Source organism: Heloderma suspectum, chromosome 11, assembly GCF_057233095.1.
Source record: "Heloderma suspectum isolate Gila_16-S chromosome 11, 16-S_ref, whole genome shotgun sequence".
Taxonomy (NCBI): Eukaryota; Metazoa; Chordata; class Lepidosauria; order Squamata; family Helodermatidae; genus Heloderma; species Heloderma suspectum.
The window spans coordinates 37,559,211-37,577,123 of NC_139468.1; the positions used below are offsets into that span (position 1 = coordinate 37,559,211).

The 17,913-nt window shown below is 47.0% G+C and overlaps 1 protein-coding gene across 1 annotated transcript in view; it reads right to left on the minus strand.

Annotated features, from left to right (window-relative positions):
- Positions 1–17,913, minus strand: part of MCTP2 (multiple C2 and transmembrane domain containing 2) — a 197,724-nt gene that overhangs the window by 152,857 nt on the left and 26,954 nt on the right. Inside the window, exons 2-4 of the mRNA XM_084817427.1 lie at positions 16,896–17,435; positions 8,135–8,197; positions 5,025–5,133 (exon numbers count right to left, since the gene is read on the minus strand). Of these exons, the coding sequence (XP_084673553.1) occupies positions 5,025–5,133; positions 8,135–8,197; positions 16,896–17,435 (712 nt within the window). The remainder of the gene's footprint in view (positions 1–5,024; positions 5,134–8,134; positions 8,198–16,895; positions 17,436–17,913) is intronic.

Consider the following 17,913-nt stretch of genomic DNA (forward strand, 5'->3'; position numbering starts at 1 on the left):
ACTAAAGCAGCATATTAATGCCGTGTCTTTTTCTCTAGCATTCAATAAACGGCTCACAATACCAGTTAAGTCGATACTGCAAAAGCAAAAGGCTTATTTTTTTCTTTTAAAAAAAGGTTTTCAAACTTTATTATACAACAGAGGCAAAACACAATTCAAATATTCTAAGCTAACTAAGAGTCTTCAAAAAGTAGGAATAGAATGTAAGTGCAGCAGGTCATAACGTTATACTGTTTCCAGGGTCTGGTTCTTTGATGGGTTTTAAAAGCATGACAACAGGGCCATTTTAAAAGAATTATCAGACCTCTCCAGGATTACAACTTCCCCACAATCCTGCAGAAAAAAATAGTTCCATAATTTGACTATATGCGTTTGATGTAGAAGCATTTATTGTCTCCTGCCCGGGGGCAAGTCTGGCCCTCATGACATCCCCCAGAAGGCCCTGTTCCCTTTCCACAAACCACTGACTGTTTGGTGGTTTCCCGGCTTCTCGGCAGTTTCCCCCCCACCACCACCACCATTCTAAAAGGCTAAAAGGGCTTGCTCCTGATGGTTCCACATGGACCTATGGCCTGGTTGGAGTCCACCAGGAAAAGAGACTTCAGCGTGGTGGCCCCCTTCCTGTGGAATTCTCTGCCTATGGACGTCAGGCAGAGGCCAACACTGTGCTGCTATCAGCACCTCCTGAAGACATTGTTATTTCGATAGGCCTTCCCTGAGGGACCAGCTGTGGTTTATTAAGTTCAGAATCTGTTCTCTTAAAATGTTTTAATTGTTTTAATTATGAGGGTTTATTCTTTTATCTTCTTCCTCACCATTCCAAAATCTTCAGCGTGGAGCGGTATATAAATACTGTAAATAAAAAATAAATAAAATAAAAACAAAATGCCTCTCCTAAGACTTAGTTACTGGCAGTAAAGCTTTAAACTACACGATGCTGGTATTTTTTGTATTTGTGGCTCCGCCCCTTCTGCCTTCAGCTCCACCCACCACTGGAATGCAGCCCCCGAGAGCTTCTCTGGAATGGAATTCAGCCCTCAGAGGTACCCCACCCCTGGTATACTGGAATGACACTCTTGAAAGTTATCTGCCATTTATATTCACAGATTGCATCAGACTCAGTACGAAGTTCCGCAGGGACCGGGGCCTCACAACCATTTTGCAAGACATGCCAGTGGTGAAGCCAGTTTTGTGAATGCTACCTTGCCATGCCTTGAAACAAAAGATCTTCAGGAGAAAAGAGAGAAGGATGTGGCAAGTTGTAATCTAGTCCACTGCAGAACAAAAAAACAGATTTCCAGAACCCAACTGATTGGCGGTTGACACGATCGCACCCAAGCGCCCTCTCCCTCTGAGCAGAGCCCGGCCAGCTCCTTGGTATACACCTGAGCTGAGGGCAATGAAGCAAGAGGGGAGACGGCTAGAACGTAGGTGGAGGAAAACCCGTGCTGAGTCTGACCCAACACAGGTAGGAGCCCACTACTCTGTGGCGGTGAGGGTGGCAAAGAGACAGTTCTTTTCCACCAGCACTGCATCTTCTCAGTGTTGTCCAGCAGAAATTTTCCGAGTGGTTCACAGCCTGTTACATTCTGGGCCAGGGAGAGAGACAGTGGAACCCTCGGCGGCACGCTGTGATAAGTTTGCAAGGCACTTTGAAGATAAAGTCGCTCAGATTCATCATGAATTGGACACCACGATTAATGCAGTTCCATTGGTAGAGGCATTCAGAGCAACGTCTGGTCCAGTTTTATTGGATGAGTTTCAGTTACTGAGGCCTGAGGATGCGGACAAGGTGCTTGGCCAAGTCCGATCGACCACTTGTGTGCTTGACCCTTGCCCTTCATGGCTTATTCAATCAAACAAGGAGGGGATGTCCGGCTGGGTGCAGGAGGTTGTAAAATTCCTCCTTGAGAGAGGGAGTGGTGCTGGCTGCTTTAAAAGAGGTGGTAATTAGACCACTCCTGAAAAAGCCTAACCTGGACCCAGAGGATGTTAACAATTATAGTCCAGTGGCCAACATCCCCTTCCTGGGCAAGGTGCTTGAACGGGTGGTTGCAGGACAGCTCCAGGCACTGTTGAAACAGATTATCTAGATCCATTTCAATCAGGCTTCAGGCCTGGTTTTGGAACAGAAACTGCCTTGATCGCGCTGTGGGATGACCTCTGCCGGGAGAGGGACAGGGGGGTGCGACCCTGTTGATTCTCCTGGACCTCTCAGAGGCTTTTGATACCATCGACCATGGTATCCTTCTGGACAGGTTGTCTGGGTTGGGAGTTGGAGGCACTGCACTGCAGTGGTTCCACTCCTGCTTGGATGGCCAACTCCAGAAGGTGGTGCTGGGGGATTATTGCTCTGTGCCATGGCAATTGTGCCATGGGGTTCCACAGGGCTCTATTTTATCCCCCATGCTGTTTAACATCTACATGAAACCACTGTGGGAGGTTATCCGGAGGGGTGGGCTGACGTGCCATCAATATGCGGATGACACCCAGCTCTACCTCTCTTTCTCATCAAACCCAGGTGAGGCAGTGGCTGTTCTGAATCAGGGCCTGGGCACGGTAATGGACTGGATGAGGGCCAATAAACTGAAACTCAATCCAGACAAGCCGGAGGTGCTGTTAGTGGGTGGTTCGTCTGCCCGGCTAGGTGATATTCAGCCTGTTCTGGAGGGGGCTGCACTCTCCCTAAAGGATCACATTCGTAGTTTGGGGGTGCTCTTGGATCCAGAACTGTCACTTGAGGCACAGGTGAACTCAGTGGCACGGAGCACTTTTTATCAGCTTAGGCTGGTATACCAACTACATCCTTATCTGGACAGAGATCGCCTAGCTACAGTTATCCATGCTCTGATAACTTCTCGTCTGGATTACTGCAATGTGTTATACGTGGAGCTGCCTTTGAAAACAGTCCGGAAACTTCAGCTGCTCCAAAACAGGGCAGCAAGATTGTTAACAGGGACTGGCCAGCGAGCCCATATTACGCCAGTACTTTTTCAGCTGTACTGGTTGCCGGTCCATTCCCGGGCCCAATTCGAAGTGCTGGTATTAACATTTAAAGCCCTTAATGGCTTGGGGCCAGGTTATCTGAAGGATCGCCTCCTCCCATATGTGCCTGCCCGGACCTTAAGATCGTCGTCAGTGGCCCTTCTCCGTGAGCCCCTGCCAAAGGAAGTGAAGCGGGTGGCTACTTGGAGGAGGGCTTTTTCTGCTGTAGCACCCCGGCTGTGGAATGAGCTGCCTAGTGAGGTTCGCCTGGCACCTACATTGTATTCCTTTCGGCGCCAGGTGAAGACCTTTTTATTTTCCCAGGCATTTTGGCATTTTAGGTTTCTAGACTTTTAGCTTTGCTGTTTTAAATCTGTATTTTAAACTCCTGCACTGTTGGTAGGTTTTATTGTGGTTGTATCGTTATACTGTGGTTTTAATGTTTTATATATTTTAAATTGTTTTATTGTGTGCTGTTTGGTTTTAATTTTTGTGAACCGCCCAGAGAGCTTCAGCTATTGGGCAGTATAGAAATGAAATAAATAAATAAATAAACTGATTAAAAAATAATACTTAATGATTTCCAATTCAGGGACTTTGGCATTTTAACGAAGAACTTCCAGACAAGTTCTAGGACTTGCGGAACAACTCCTGAACTGAAATACCACCTAAGAACAATGTGGGTGGGGAGAGGATATGCTTGTACATTCTCACCAACATAAATTTGCTAGGTCAAAAGGTAACATGTCGTAGTTGATTTGTCTCTGTCAAGGTAGCTCTTCTGCACTTCCTTTCTGGAAAGCTAGTTTAGAACAGGGCTTGTTTCAGCATGTATGAGTTTCTCGTTCAAGCACAAGTGAACAGTGCTCTCAGAAAACTTTTACTAAACCAGAGAAGAAACATGTTTTAGGGGAAAAGGTGTTCTGGCTAGGGATGGAAAGAAATGTCTATTTCCAGTCCTTTTGACACTATCCCAGCTCAGTCCAGTGAAGCCTGGGGGCTCCAATGTCAATGGGGCGGTGAATCCACTCTGGGTTTCAGCCAGAACTCTAAAGGTACTTTACAGTTGCATGGAGGGCTCACCCCATTATTATAGGATCTCCAAATATGTTATTAGCAATACAGTCATTTTGCAAAGATTATATTTATTGTATGCATTTATATATACTTGGATTTTATGCATTTATATATACCTGGATAGCTACTTTAGAGTTCTGATTGAAACCCAATGTCAAGGGCTCCTTGGAGGCCTCTCTCAGTCTAATCCAGTAGCTAAGTCCAGACACAGACAAAGGGATTCCTTTCAAAGCTTTATTCTTCTTTTACAACTTAACAACTCTACTGTTTGCAACTAGATCTGAGCAGCACCAAACCTATGCTCTAAGTTGGAACAGTTGGTCCCCGTTTGAAAGGGAATTACTGGCAGACCCCTGAACTTAAGGACTAGGGAGAGTCCCTCCCCTTTTCCCTTGGATCCTCTGGGCACAGCCGTTGTTTGCGCGCCAACCGGGCACTACGCCTCCTTTCCATGCCCTCCATCTGGCACCGCTCTCTGCGTCTGCGTCACACGTCCACCAAGACTGCTTCCCGCACTTTATCACTCCCTGGACTGCTATCTAAGCTAGGAATGTTGGTGGGAGGAATCTCCATCAGCTGTTGGCCCTGGGAAAGAGGAGCGCGCTCCTCTCCCAGGAGCGACTGCTCTTCCTCATAATCAGAACTACTCTGGGATTCTATGGGCTCAGTGTCCACCCTGACACCCAAAGCGGATTCACCACCCCACTGACGTCAGAGCCACCACCCTTCACTGGCTCAATCCCTGATGGGGATATGCATATTATGCAAATTTATGAAAACATCCCATGAATGCAAAATTCAATACAGGCCACAGACTTTAGGATTTGAAAAAGCTTTTGCCTACTTTAAGTATGACTACATCCAAATCCAACCCATAACTCTCTCGCTTCAACCAAAGCACCGCTTGGATGTTCTGTACAACTTTTTAAATCAGTACTATATACGGCAACGCATCAACTCACCACAGCGATCCCTGATGACCAGGTTTCTGCCTTCTTTCAGATGTATCCTTAACAGATATGCAAATGAGCTGGGCAATTTACTCAAACAATCACTTCCTTCCTCAAGCGCCTGTGAAAAGGTTTAAAAGGAAAACCAGTGCATAAGTTTCACTTCCCATAAAGAGCATGCACCACACACAGATGTTTTCCTTTCACAGTTCTAGGAATCGACCATGTGGAAGGCCACTGAAGGCAGAACTATGCATTGGTCTCGTCCCAACATTACAGTCAAGCCACGGTACGGCCACCATCAGCCCCTTCCTACCCCTCACCTTTCACACTCCAATTTGCACAAACCGTTGCCTGAGCTGGGCTTCGAATTCTGGTTTGGAGGCAAACTATCATTTAAACCAGGACAGGAGGGCATGAATCGGAGCACATGAGAGACGGGACAGGCAACTGCAAAGCCTTTTGCAATGGTCAAATGAAATTTTGGCAATGATAGCTGAACCAGGCAATTATCTCAGGAAGTCATAGAATCATAAAATAGTAGGGTTGGAAGGGGCCTGTAAGACCATCAAATCCAACACCCTGCTCAGTGCAGGAATCCAAGTCAAAGCATCCCTGACAGGTGGCTGTCCAGCCTCAACTTGAATGCCTCCAGTGTGGGAGAGCCCACTGCCTCCCTAGGTCATTGGTTCCATTGTCGCATTGCTCTGTCAGGAGGTTTTTCCTGATGTTCAGCCGGAATCTGGCTTCCTGTAACTTGGGCCCATTATTCCGTGCCTGTACTCTGGTATGATCAAGAAGAGATGCTGGCCTTCCCCGGTGCACATCCCCAGGTTCCCATTTGCAGAGATGACATATATGTGGGGGCAGAAGGAGCATTTGTAGTGGAAAACAGCATAAGGGCACAATCCTATGCATGCTTAGACAGAAAAAAGTCCTACAATTCCCAGCATGCCCCCGCCAGCATGGTTGGCTGGCAGGAAGCTGGGAGTCTGAGGACTTTTCTCTGTCTAAATATGCACAGGATTATGCCCTAAGACATTCCACCATCACCCCAACTTTCCACACATTCTGTGATCACCGCCACCATCTTGCCGCTTTGTCCTTCAACCAGGTCCAATTCCTGTTTCAAAGCCAGGTTGTTGGGGAAATGAGTTTAAAAGCACAGGAGATGGCATTAGCAGAGAAGAATGGTCAGGCAGAGGAAGGGTGAAGCACTACCACTCCCTGATTCCTCCCTACAGGGAAGAATCAGCGAGTCTACCTGAGAGCATTTCTACATTACAGACTTCAACCGTTTAAGAAACATTTTCTCTTCCCCGAGAAACGGAATTCTATAATAAGATCGTGGGACCACAGAGAATTCACAGCACCCTCACTCCACTACACTTCCCAAGATTTGGCCATCTCGATACATCCCAAGTTGCAGAAATTCTACAAATGGTGTTTGTGAGGAAGTCTGTTGGTGCATACAATTCAGGGAACAGCCTCATTCTGCAGTTTCCAAAGGCTTGATATTATTTGTTTATTACGCCGAAGAGCCCAAAGCAGCCTAGATGGCTTCCTGTCTGCATTTTAGCCTCCCAACAACCCTGTGAGGTAGCTTGAGCTAGAGATGATGATTTGCCCAAAGTCATCCAGTGAGTTACACGGCTCAGAAGGGATTTGAACCTGGGCCTCCCCACTCCTAGCCTGACACACTAATCACTACATCACTGCAATGTGTTATTTAATTGCACATATATCCCACTCTTCCTTCAAAGAGCTCAGGGTGCCAGATAAAGTAATAACTTTTATCTAGTGCTTTCAAGTGTTCAAAGCACTTCACATGCATTATCTAGCTTGTAATCCTTGCAGCAACCCTGTAACAGAAGTCAGTATAATTATCTCCCATACTGCAGATCAGGGAACCAGGGCTGAGAGAAAGTGGCAGTGAATTCATGACAGAGGCAGGATTCAAACCAGGGACTTCCTGATTCGTAGCTCAGACTCTTAGCCACCTTGCTACCCTAGCTCATGAACCCAACAGCTACACAGTGTGGTTTTCCCCTCTTCCTGTTCCCAAGATTCACATGCATCCAAATTGCTGGCCTGGTCTACAAACACCACCAAGTAGATGGTAGAATGGACAGTACCACTTCGACACGCAGGTGGAAGATAACCTCTGTAATTGTGCCCCCAGGTGAAAACATCCCTGCAAATAGTCTTGGGCTAGTCTTGAATCTTTCCCCTGAGGTGCTAACTTCCTATATGCAGGGAGTTCCCTTATGAGGGGAAGCGTACAGATGTGGCATTCCCCCACCTACAGCCTGATCTGGCACAGCCCATTCTACAAGCTCATTCTGCTCCAGGTGTAGGGCAGCCCCCCATGACCCTGCCTGAGTGGAACTTTCACCAGATGCCCCACTGAAATGAACAAGGCTCTAGCAAGAGTGCACCTGAAGCAGATTGCATGGGAAGTTACCATGTCAGTCAGTACCTCCCCAAAGGGCGATGGTGCCAGCATGGTTACTTCCCACACGACAAGCCCGTCTGAAGCAATTCTACTATCCAAATGTTAGTGGAGCATGTGGAGGAGCGAAGAAGCGATTTCCGCAATCACCAAGAATCTCCAAGAAGCGCTTTGAAGCTCAGCTTGCCTTGTTTGCTGTCTTTGATTGCACTCTTCTTCTTCTTTTCCTTTTGTTTGAATGGGCATTTCGAACAGGAAAATGCACACTTTAAGCATTATGCATTTTTCTGCCATAAACTGTGAAAATGCAGATTTTTGCAAAAATGCACATTTTTCAAACACAAATACAACTTTGGGAATTTGCAAGCGTTTTTGGAGAACATGCTCTCCTGCTCAGGTTTGCATGCGGAGCTGCGAATGGGACATGTTCGTGTGATTTGGGGAAAGACAGACCCAACTTCCAGGCACAGAGGACGAGCTCCCTCCCATGGAGAATCTATGAACTGGGCCCCAGCTCTTCCACACACTGTGCTTTTACACAAGCACCAACAGGAAGCCCACAAAGGGGTTTTCCGTGAAGAAGAGTTCCCGCACCGCAATATCTCCAGCACAAACCTATGCTCAGCCTCTGGGATTCAAGACATACTGAGTGCATTTTTAAATCACTTACAGACTGCTCTTCGAACTGCTGAGATGAACACGATGCGTCAAGGTAGGAACCGCCATACGAACGCTGTTGAAAACAAGGAGGCCTTTATGTAACAGAGGTTGTATTGACATTGTATTTTATTGCTGTTGCTCAATGCTTCGACTGGCTTCAACCCAGGTGCAAAGCCAGAGAAAGGTTGAGGAGAGGAGAAATTATTTATCGTCAGCCAGGTTCAGACACGTCACCAGATGGCATACCAGCACGGTCGGAGAGCAGGCACACACACACCCCTCCCATCAATCACACGTGTAAACTCAGGCGCTTTGCAGGGTGGCCCGTATCCACAAGGGTGCAATTTGCACAATCCTATACACTCTGTATTTCTAGGCGCAAAGATTACTGCAGACACTGACTGCAGCCAGGAAATCAGAAGACGTTTACTTCTTGGGAGGACAGCAATGACAAATCTTGATAAAATAGTGAAGAGCAGAGACATCACACTGACAACAAAGGTCCGCATAGTTCAAGCAATGGTATTCCATTGGAGGCTAGGGGATGTTGACCTGGTGTTGAATGGGGTACGGCTACCCTTGAAAGACCAGGTTCGCAGCCTGGGGGTCATTTTGGACTCCCAGCTGTCCATGGAGGCTCAGGTGTCAGCTGTGAGCCGGACAGCGCTGTATCAACTCCATCTGATACGGCGGCTGCAGCCCTTCCTTCCCGACCATCTGCTCCCATCAGTAGTACATGCTCTGGTCTCCTCTCGTTTAGACTACTGTAATGCGCTCTACGTGGGGTTACCCTTGAAGACGGTTCGGAAGCTGCAGCTGGTACAGAATGCGGCAGCTCGCCTGATTAAAGGCAGCCACCGGCAAGATCACATCACTCCAGTGCTGAAGGAGTTGCACTGGTTACCAGTTGTTTTCCGGGCCAAATTCAAGGTGTTGGTTTTGACCTTTAAAACCCTATATGGTTCCGGCCCAGCCTATCTTAAGGAGCGCCTCCAGCAGCACCAGACAGGCCGCTTAACAAGATCAGCCTCGGATGGCCTTCTCTCTGTCCCATCAGCCAGGACAGCTAGACTGGTGGGGACGAGGGAGAGGGCCTTTTCTGTAGTGGCCCCCACTCTGTGGAACTCCCTCCCTAGGGAACTCCGTCATGCCCCCTCTTTAATGAGCTTCCGTCATGCATTAAAAACGTGGCTGTTCAGGCAGGCATTTGGGGTGGGTTAGGGTATTTTAGAAAATGTTTTTATTGTAGGATTTTATTGTTTTATTGTATGTTGTACATCGCCCAGAGTGGCTGGGTGACCAGCCAGATGGGTGATTAATAAATTAAATAATAATAATTAATTTAATTATTATTTATTAATAATAATAATTCCCCGTAGTAACCTATGGCTGTGAGAGCTGGACCATAAGGAAGGCTGAGCGAAGGAAGATAGATGCTTTTGAACTGTGGTGCTGGAGGAAAACTCTGAGAGTGCCTTGGACTGCAAGAAGATCAAACCAGTCCATACTCGAGGAAATAAAGCCAGACTGCTCACTTAAGGGAAGGATATTACAGGCAAAACTGAAGTACTTTGGCCACATAGTGAGAAGACAGGATACCCTGGCGAAGATGCTGATGCTAGGGAAAGTGGAAGGCAAAAGGAAGAGGCGCCGACCAAGGGCAAGATGGATGGATGATATTCTGGAGGTGATGGACTCGACCTTGGGGGAGCTGGGGGTGGCGACGGCCGACAGGAAGCTCTGGCGTGGGCTAGTCTGTGAAGTCACAAAGAGTCGGAAGCGACTGAGTGAATAAACACCAACAAGAACCTAGGAAGCTGCCTTATACTGAGTCAGGCCCTGGGTCCATCTAGCCCAGTGTTGTCGACACTGACTGGAAGCGATGGCTCACCAGGGTTTCAGGCAGGAGTTTTCCCAGCCTTACCTGGAGTTGCTGGAGATCGAACCTGGGGCCTTCCGCACGCAAAGCATGAGCTCTGCCGCTGAGCTACAGCCCCTCCCATGAGAAAGGTTTCAGAAGGGAGTCTTTCCCAGCCCTCCCTGGAGATGCTGGGGACTACAGCTCTCATAATGCATGATCAGTGGCCATGCTGGCTGGGGATGATCAGAGTGGTAGTCCAAAACATTTGGAGGGCACCAGGTCACTGACCCCTGCTTGCTTTTGCTGTTTTTGTTTTACCTCGCACCAACACTACAGTGCATTACTATTCATGTTTACTCAGACGTGACTCCCGCTACATTCAGTGGTGCTGACTCCTGGATGAGTGTGCGTGGGATTATAGCCTAAGGCTCCGTAGTTTACTTAATACTTAACACTAAACCAACTGGAGTCACTGAGGTGCAAACTGAATACATGCAAGCCCCCTTTTTCCTGGATAGCATCACTAAGAAAGACGGGGTGTCCCTAAACATCGTTGACTGAGGCAAAGGACAGGATGGTATCTCCTTCCCAACCCCGTGCCCAGTTCAGTGCTCAAAACCTGACCAGGCCGGTGGTTTAATCTTATTTCAGCACGGGCAACAGGACAGCATCCTTCAGCGCATGTGAGGACAGCAGGACAGAGCAGGTCACATAGTACATACAGCCCTATCCATTCCATGTCCCTCAGCATTTGCTGCCTTAAGGTGGCTACTTCACTCTATGTGATAGCAGGGCCGGCCCTGAAAAAAGAAGAAAAAATACAACACAACACTGTAAGCTAGTGCAGTGATCACTAACAATCAAGAATGACAGAACCCAAGTGGAGAATGCCAGATTATATGTGCCTAACCATGAGCACATATTGTGCTGTATGTAGGCCTCCATGATCAAGAAAAGTTGCAAGGACATTTTTATTTGAAATTTAAAGGAGCTGTGACACGACTAAACTCTGTTCTCAAGCACGAACCAACACTCCCACTCAGATTTGTCAAATAATAACTCAATCAACTCAACTTTCCGACAATTTATTCCCGTGCTCACCTTCTCCAATCATTTTTATTTTGAGTGGGCGTAGGGCAAGAGAGCATTCTAATTAGAATTTGGAGAACATTTATGAGCAGTTTCGTACAACCATATAAAAGAAACAAAAACAGAAGTCATCATGAACTGAATATTCTGAGGATTCAGACATGCCAAAGAGCTCCTGTAAGGGCTCTGGAGTCCTGGCTCAATATCTGATGCCCCAATCTACTTTCTGAAAGTTTTCTAGGAAGCAATGAGTCATGATTGACATATAGTGTAGCATTCACAAGACCAGCAATCTGCACTCAAGTACTCAGCAAAAGTTAACTCTTCATCAAGGGTGAAAAACTTTTGAAAAATATTTTATTACATTTATATCCCACTTTTCCTCCATCACGGAACTCAAGGTGGCTACATGCAGTCCCCAGGTGGTCTCCCCTCTGAGCACTGACCAGACCCAGATCTGCTTAGATTCAGCAAGGTGGCAGCCTCATGTGCTTTCAGACCATGCCCTGGGACCAAGTTCTTAATCATCACTGGCATCTAAAACCTCTGATTCTGTGGACTGGAGTTGCTGAAAAGAAAGCAGATTTCCTCCTCTCTCTCCCCCCACCCCAAATATGCTACAGTGTATGGGACCTGTTGCCATTCCGTCCTGCCTCAGTTCCTCTTAATTAGAGATGGATCAGTCAATCTTGGTCTGAGCAAGATTGTGGGGTTTGGTTTGGTTTTTTAGAGCAAACTCGTTCCATTCCGTTCCCACATGAACTTGTAATTAAAAAAAAAAAAAAAATCCAAGCGGAAATTCATATGCATGTTTCATAATGTATGAAATGTTTGCATTTTTTAAACATACGTAATTTTGGCTGAATGCATCCATTCAGTAAAGCATGTTTGGAAACATGCACATTTTTCAAATGCATTTTTTGCATTTGAAAAATGCATGTTGTCAGATGCATTTTTTGTTTGTTTTGCAGAACGCATCAGAAACTCAGGAATGTATGATTTCCAACCGCAAATTGGGTCGGTGGTGCAAATTGGATAGAACTGTTAAAAAATCTATGTGGAGTTCATTTCTTATACATCCCTACACTTAATTGCACCCGGCTGCCACGCATTGGAGTAAGGGCTCTCAAGAAAGTAGCAATGGCTTCCAAATCACCTTGAGCCTCACTACCTCTCAGTTTCCTGCCTGGAAGAAAGGGGGCAGGGGAGTAGGAAGAGACAGGAACACATCAGCGAAGGCCAGAATCTCTCCTTTGTCACACACATCCCTTCACTCCAGCTGGCTCCTAGAAAATCTGACTGGCTCCAAAGTTTGGCAAGAAAAAAAATCCCTGCTTATGACTTCCCCACATATAATGCATACATACACATGCTCATATGTACTTTTTAAAAAAGTAAACACCCTCTTAACATTTCCTTTCAAGTCTCCAAAGGGAAAGCTAAGTTGGGTCATGAGATCTGAGGGTCAGAGGAATTTTGGACCCTAAAATCATGAGATGCAAAAGGCAAAATCAGAGCCAAGTCCGTTTTCAGTTGAGAAAAGTTCTTTTCCTTTAAAAATGAGGAGTACTTTTTCAGGCACTCTGCTGCACACAAAATGAGAGAGAGAGAGAGAGAGAGGAGAAGTGTGGCTCTGCCTTGTCGCCCTCCACACCTTGGCAAGTGAACATCTCTGCAGCAGGGAGCTGCTCTTCTCATCGAGGCTCCCCACACAATACAGGAGCTGGAGCTCAGTGGTAGAGCACCTGCTTTGCATGCAGAAGGTCCCGGGTTCGATCCCCAGCTTCTTCAGGTAGGGCTAGAAAAGAATCCTGCCTGAAACCCTGGAGAGCCACTGCCAGTCAGTGCTGACAATACTGGGCTAGATGGACCCAGGGTCTGGCTCAGCATACGGCAGCTTCCTGTGTTCCTATGAACTCTGATCATGCAGCAGCTGTCTGCCACCAACGTTCAAGAAAACAGAAGGAGGTGAGCATCCAAAGTAAATCACAAAGAAGAGAAACAGGTTCTCAGGATGCAAAAACAACAACTGTAGGAAGCCCAATGCGTTTCGTCAGGCATTCCTCTTCCTCACGTGGTTAGAATTGCATGAGGGGAGATGAGAGCCTGTCTGTCGCATCCCTATCCTTCTGCCCTCCTCAGATTGGCTAGTGAACATTGGCAGCGAAGAGAAACAGGTTCTCAGAATGCAAAATAATAATAACAACAACAACAACAATACTGTAGGAAGCCCAATGCGTTTTGGCCTTTCTCTTATTTTTAGGCCTTCTTCAGGGGTTAGAGAAAAAGGTCTGCAGAATTTTTTTCAGCAAAGGATTGTCTCCTGTGTCAGTAGACTGACAATCTTTTGCTGGAAAGAATTCTGTAGACTTTTTTCTCTACCCCCTGAAGAAGGCCTAAAAATAAGAGAAAGGCCGAAATGCATTGGGCTTCCTACAGTATTATTATTGTTGTTGTTATTATTTCGCATCCTGAGAACTTGTTTCTCTTTGCTGCCAATGTTCACTTGCCAATCTGAGGAAGGCAGAAGGATGGGGATGCGACAGACAGGCTCTCATCTCCCCTCATGCAATTCTAACCACGCAAGGAGGAGGAATGCCTGCACTGAGCTATTTCTGACAAGACATCTCAATGCACGAGCCAGCGTTGGGGGCAGTCTCAGAAACCCAGAGGCAATCAAAATGCAATTGCAGCCTGGTCTGCAGAGCACTTGCATGATAACCTAGGGGAGGATTTGGGTTTGGCTAAGACAGGCTGGTTAAGGCTTGTGGAATAACTCCTATCAAGCATCACCCCAAATAAAAAAAAGTGGTGCTTAAAATCCTCAAGAATTTGTTTTTTAAGTCGGGGAGATTAAGACTTCATTAGAGATGGTTAAAAACCTAGAGAAGGCAGAGCAGACTGGACCACTTCAGACCGTCTTGGAGGAGACGCCATTTTGAATACTCCCACCTGTGAACAATTCCGCAAGGTTTCTAAAAAAAGGAATATTCTAGCTCAACCCAGGGCCAACCCAAGACACTTTGCTACCTGAGGCAAAGGATAAATACAGTGCTCCCTCCCCCACTTATATTCCACGTACGAGGTGAACTGGACTAGATGAATTCTGCTTCAACCCTGCCAACAGGACAGTGTCCTCCACCACACCAGGGGGCAGCAGGCTAGTTTAGGACATGCAGGACAGGCTGTGTGGCACATACATCTCTGTCCTCCAAAAGAGGAGAATGGCTAGCAGGGGGGCTCAGGATGAATGGTCAGGGGACTGCTTCTGCTGCCCCCCAACATCCACTGCTTGAGGGGGTTGCCTCACTCTGCCTAATGGCTCAACCAACTCCTTGTTCTTCTAGTTTTCGACCAGCAAAGTTTTCCTCAGCCAGAGAAGCGTTTAAAACTGTGATAGCATAGCATCCCATTCATATCTCATTCTGCTATGTCATGTGTGGGGACACACAGGCCCCAATCCAAATCTAGTTGCCCACAATTAGCCGTACGCAGCAACACATGGCCCTCCGTGGGAATGGGTCCCTGGCCATTTCAAAATGTCACCCAGATAGTCCCATGTTGGTTTAATTCTGGATTTTGTAACACAGGTGGCAGAATGCCAGGTATGCCCCATTTCCTCGTAATATTTTAATTATGTCCTTAAAAGGGTTTATAAAAATATATTTGTGCGATGTATGATTTTTGTAAAAAACTTGCCCACAATTGTGAAGATGTCTCCGGTGAAATCAATAGGGGAAAGGAAAGTCTTTTCGAACGCATAGGGGTTTCAACTGCACTCCTGCAGCATTTCTTCAGTTAACACGAGTTCACAAATTTAAAAACACAAGGGAAAAACAGACCACAGAATCAGAAGGGGACTCCTGGGCCATCCAGCCCACCCCCCTGCTTGATTCAGGCAATCGAAAGCTAGAGCACCCATGACAGTTGTCTGCCCAGTCTCTGTCTGAAGACCTCCAGCAAGCAGTTCTGCTGTCAAATTGCATTTACTCTTAAGAGAGCACTCCTACGATTCCAGGGGAGCGTCCCAGGGACCATAGCATTATTTGGAGGTCCCCACCACCACTCCAAGGCCATAGACACTGTCACGACGTCGGAAGGGGGACTCCGGTATCCAATCCTTCTCCCCGCCCCCTCCACTACCCTCCGCCCCCGCAACCACCATGGGAAGAACTGTGCCGGCTGCTTTCTGAGGTTGAAAAAGCAACCTCGGGCAGGTCTGAAAAGGGGAGTGCCAATGGGCGAGGAGGTGAGGGAAGGGGACAGGAGAGGCCAGGATATGAAGAATCCTATGGCCTCTCCAGCCCTAACCCCACTCCCACAAGTGCACCTCCTTTAGATGGGTTCAAAGTAAAAATGCAACAACAGGAGCACAGAGGGGCAAAAATCACCTCTGTCTCTCCTTCCACCCTGCCAGCACAAGCCCAGCAGGGCACTGAATCCACAGAAGCCTCCATGTCTGGGAACTTCTGTCTAATGAGGGTACAACCCATAGGACTGCACCCTAAAAAGTTGTTCCTAATGTTCAGCTGAAACCTATCTTCCTGGAATTAAACCTCATGAGGACTACACCTGCCCTCTGGGGCAGCAGAGAACAAGGCTTTGCCTGTCTCTTCTGTGGGACAGCCCTTCGGCTATTTGAAGTGTGGGATCAAGTCCCCCAGCAGTCTTCTCTTCTCCAGGCTGAACATACCCAGTTCCTTCAAACACTGCCCTTTCAAACCATTTACCCTTTAGTTTTCCCCCTCCAGGGGAAAAAAAATCCAAAAATACTCCTCCAGAATCCAACCCCAACATGGATTCTAACCTGCCATGGTCTGTGCCAGACAGCACGCTGGAAGTATGGCACTGCAAAAACTTGAGGGTGGAATCCAGTTGAGATTAATTCCATAACCAAATGCATATGTAGTCGCACATCTCGACTTCCACCAGTCGCAATCAGCTAAACATGTTCAGCACATGGATCTCTCTCTTTCTGGATTGCAGCAATGGGGTTTTCAATCTGTGCACTTCAATATTTTTAATGCCAAAAAGTGGACTGTAATTCAGTCCTCTAAACCCCCACTGCCTCTCCATTATTTATTACTTATTTATTAAATTTATTAATCGCCCATCTGGCCGGTCACCCAGCCACTCTGGGCAATGTACAACAATAAAAACAGTTCATACAATAAAACTCAACATTAAAAACATCGTATTTCTAAAATCACCCTAGCCCACCCCAAATGCCTGCCTGAACAACCACATTTTTAATGCGTGGTGGAAGCTCATTAAAGAGGGGGCATGGTGGAGTTCCCTAGGGAGGGAGTTCCACAGAGTGGGGGCCACCACAGAGAAGGCCCTCTCCCTCGTCCTCACCAGCCTAGCTGTCCTGGCTGATGGGACAGAGAGAAGGCCATCTGAGGCTGATCTTGTTGAGCGGCCTATCTCTCCATACCCCTTACATCCCCTGCCCCATTCTCCAAAACATACAGTGACATTTGGGAGAGAAAGTACAACTTAGAAAAGTCTTCAGTGGGAATAAAGGAAGTGCCTATTATGCATACATGTCTGTCTCTGCACAAATATAAAACTCACGTTTGGACTTGTTGTTTTTTTTAAAAGCGGCAAACGTCGTCCTAGAAACACACCAGAAAGAAAGGGTGGACAACTTGTGCTCCTCCAGATGTAGCTGGGCTGCAACTCCCAGCGGCCCTAGCCAACACAGCCAATCATGAGGGATGATTGGAGTTGCAAACCAACATCATCTGGAAGGACACAAGTTGCTCACTCCTATACTAAGTCTTACTGACTTGGGTTTGGTTGACCCAGCGCACGTTACCTCAAGTGGGTCTTCTGCAAGGTCACTGTTGAAACTGTTTCTTTGAAGCAGTTCAACGACATCTTCGCTGGACCTCCGCTTCGCTTCAGACCCTGAGCCACAAATAACTGGTTCCTTCATTTCTTTAACCCCGATTTCCAAGCTCACGGTCTCCTGCTGGCTCCATCGCCATTCCTCCCCAGTCTGTTTCACGGAGGAGCTGCAGCTATTCTGAACGTACACCTCTGTGGCGGAAAAGCCACTTGGGAAGTATGTGGACATGGCTTTGGAACGCGAACAGTTCATTTCTTCTTTGACCATTGTCTCCACGTTCAGCATGTCAGGCATGGAGGAACTCAGGTGCCGGTTCAAGGGATGTCGCTGCCTCCTCTCCAACAGCTTGGCAGAGCTTTTCTTAGTCCTTCTGATGCTCAGGTTTTGTAACAAAGGCTTGGTTCTTTGTTTGAATGATCCCCAGACAGACAGCTTCTCCAGATCCATAGTTAAGCTGGACTCCCAAGAGCCCTGCAGTATCCCTGGTGTTGAGCCTTTTACCAACTCCTAAGCATGATGGGGAAAGAAACAGAGGGAGAACCTAAGTTAGCTGAAGCATTAACGGAGACACACAGATTTGGATCATAGGTTGGAATGTCTCAGACAGATTCCTTGAACAGATTCACCATCAAAACAGGTTGCATTACTAATTCCTCCCAGTGTTTTGTTTTAGTTTTTACACACACAAAAACAACACGCACAGGCAAGTGTTATTTTTACTAGAAAGGAAACAGAGCATTTAATCCTACACAAGTCGTGAGGATAAAAATAGCCACGGGGGAGCTATTTCCATGTTCTCCAAGAGACACATCATGGGAATTCCCAAATGCCATAAATGATTCAGCACAATGACTACAAGATGCTATGCTGTCGGAGGGGTAACCAACCTCTTTCTGGGAGTGGGCTGAGCCCTAGAAGAAGCACAGGTCATACAGACATTCCCCAAACCATCTGCATATACTTTCTAGTTAGATCACAGCACCAG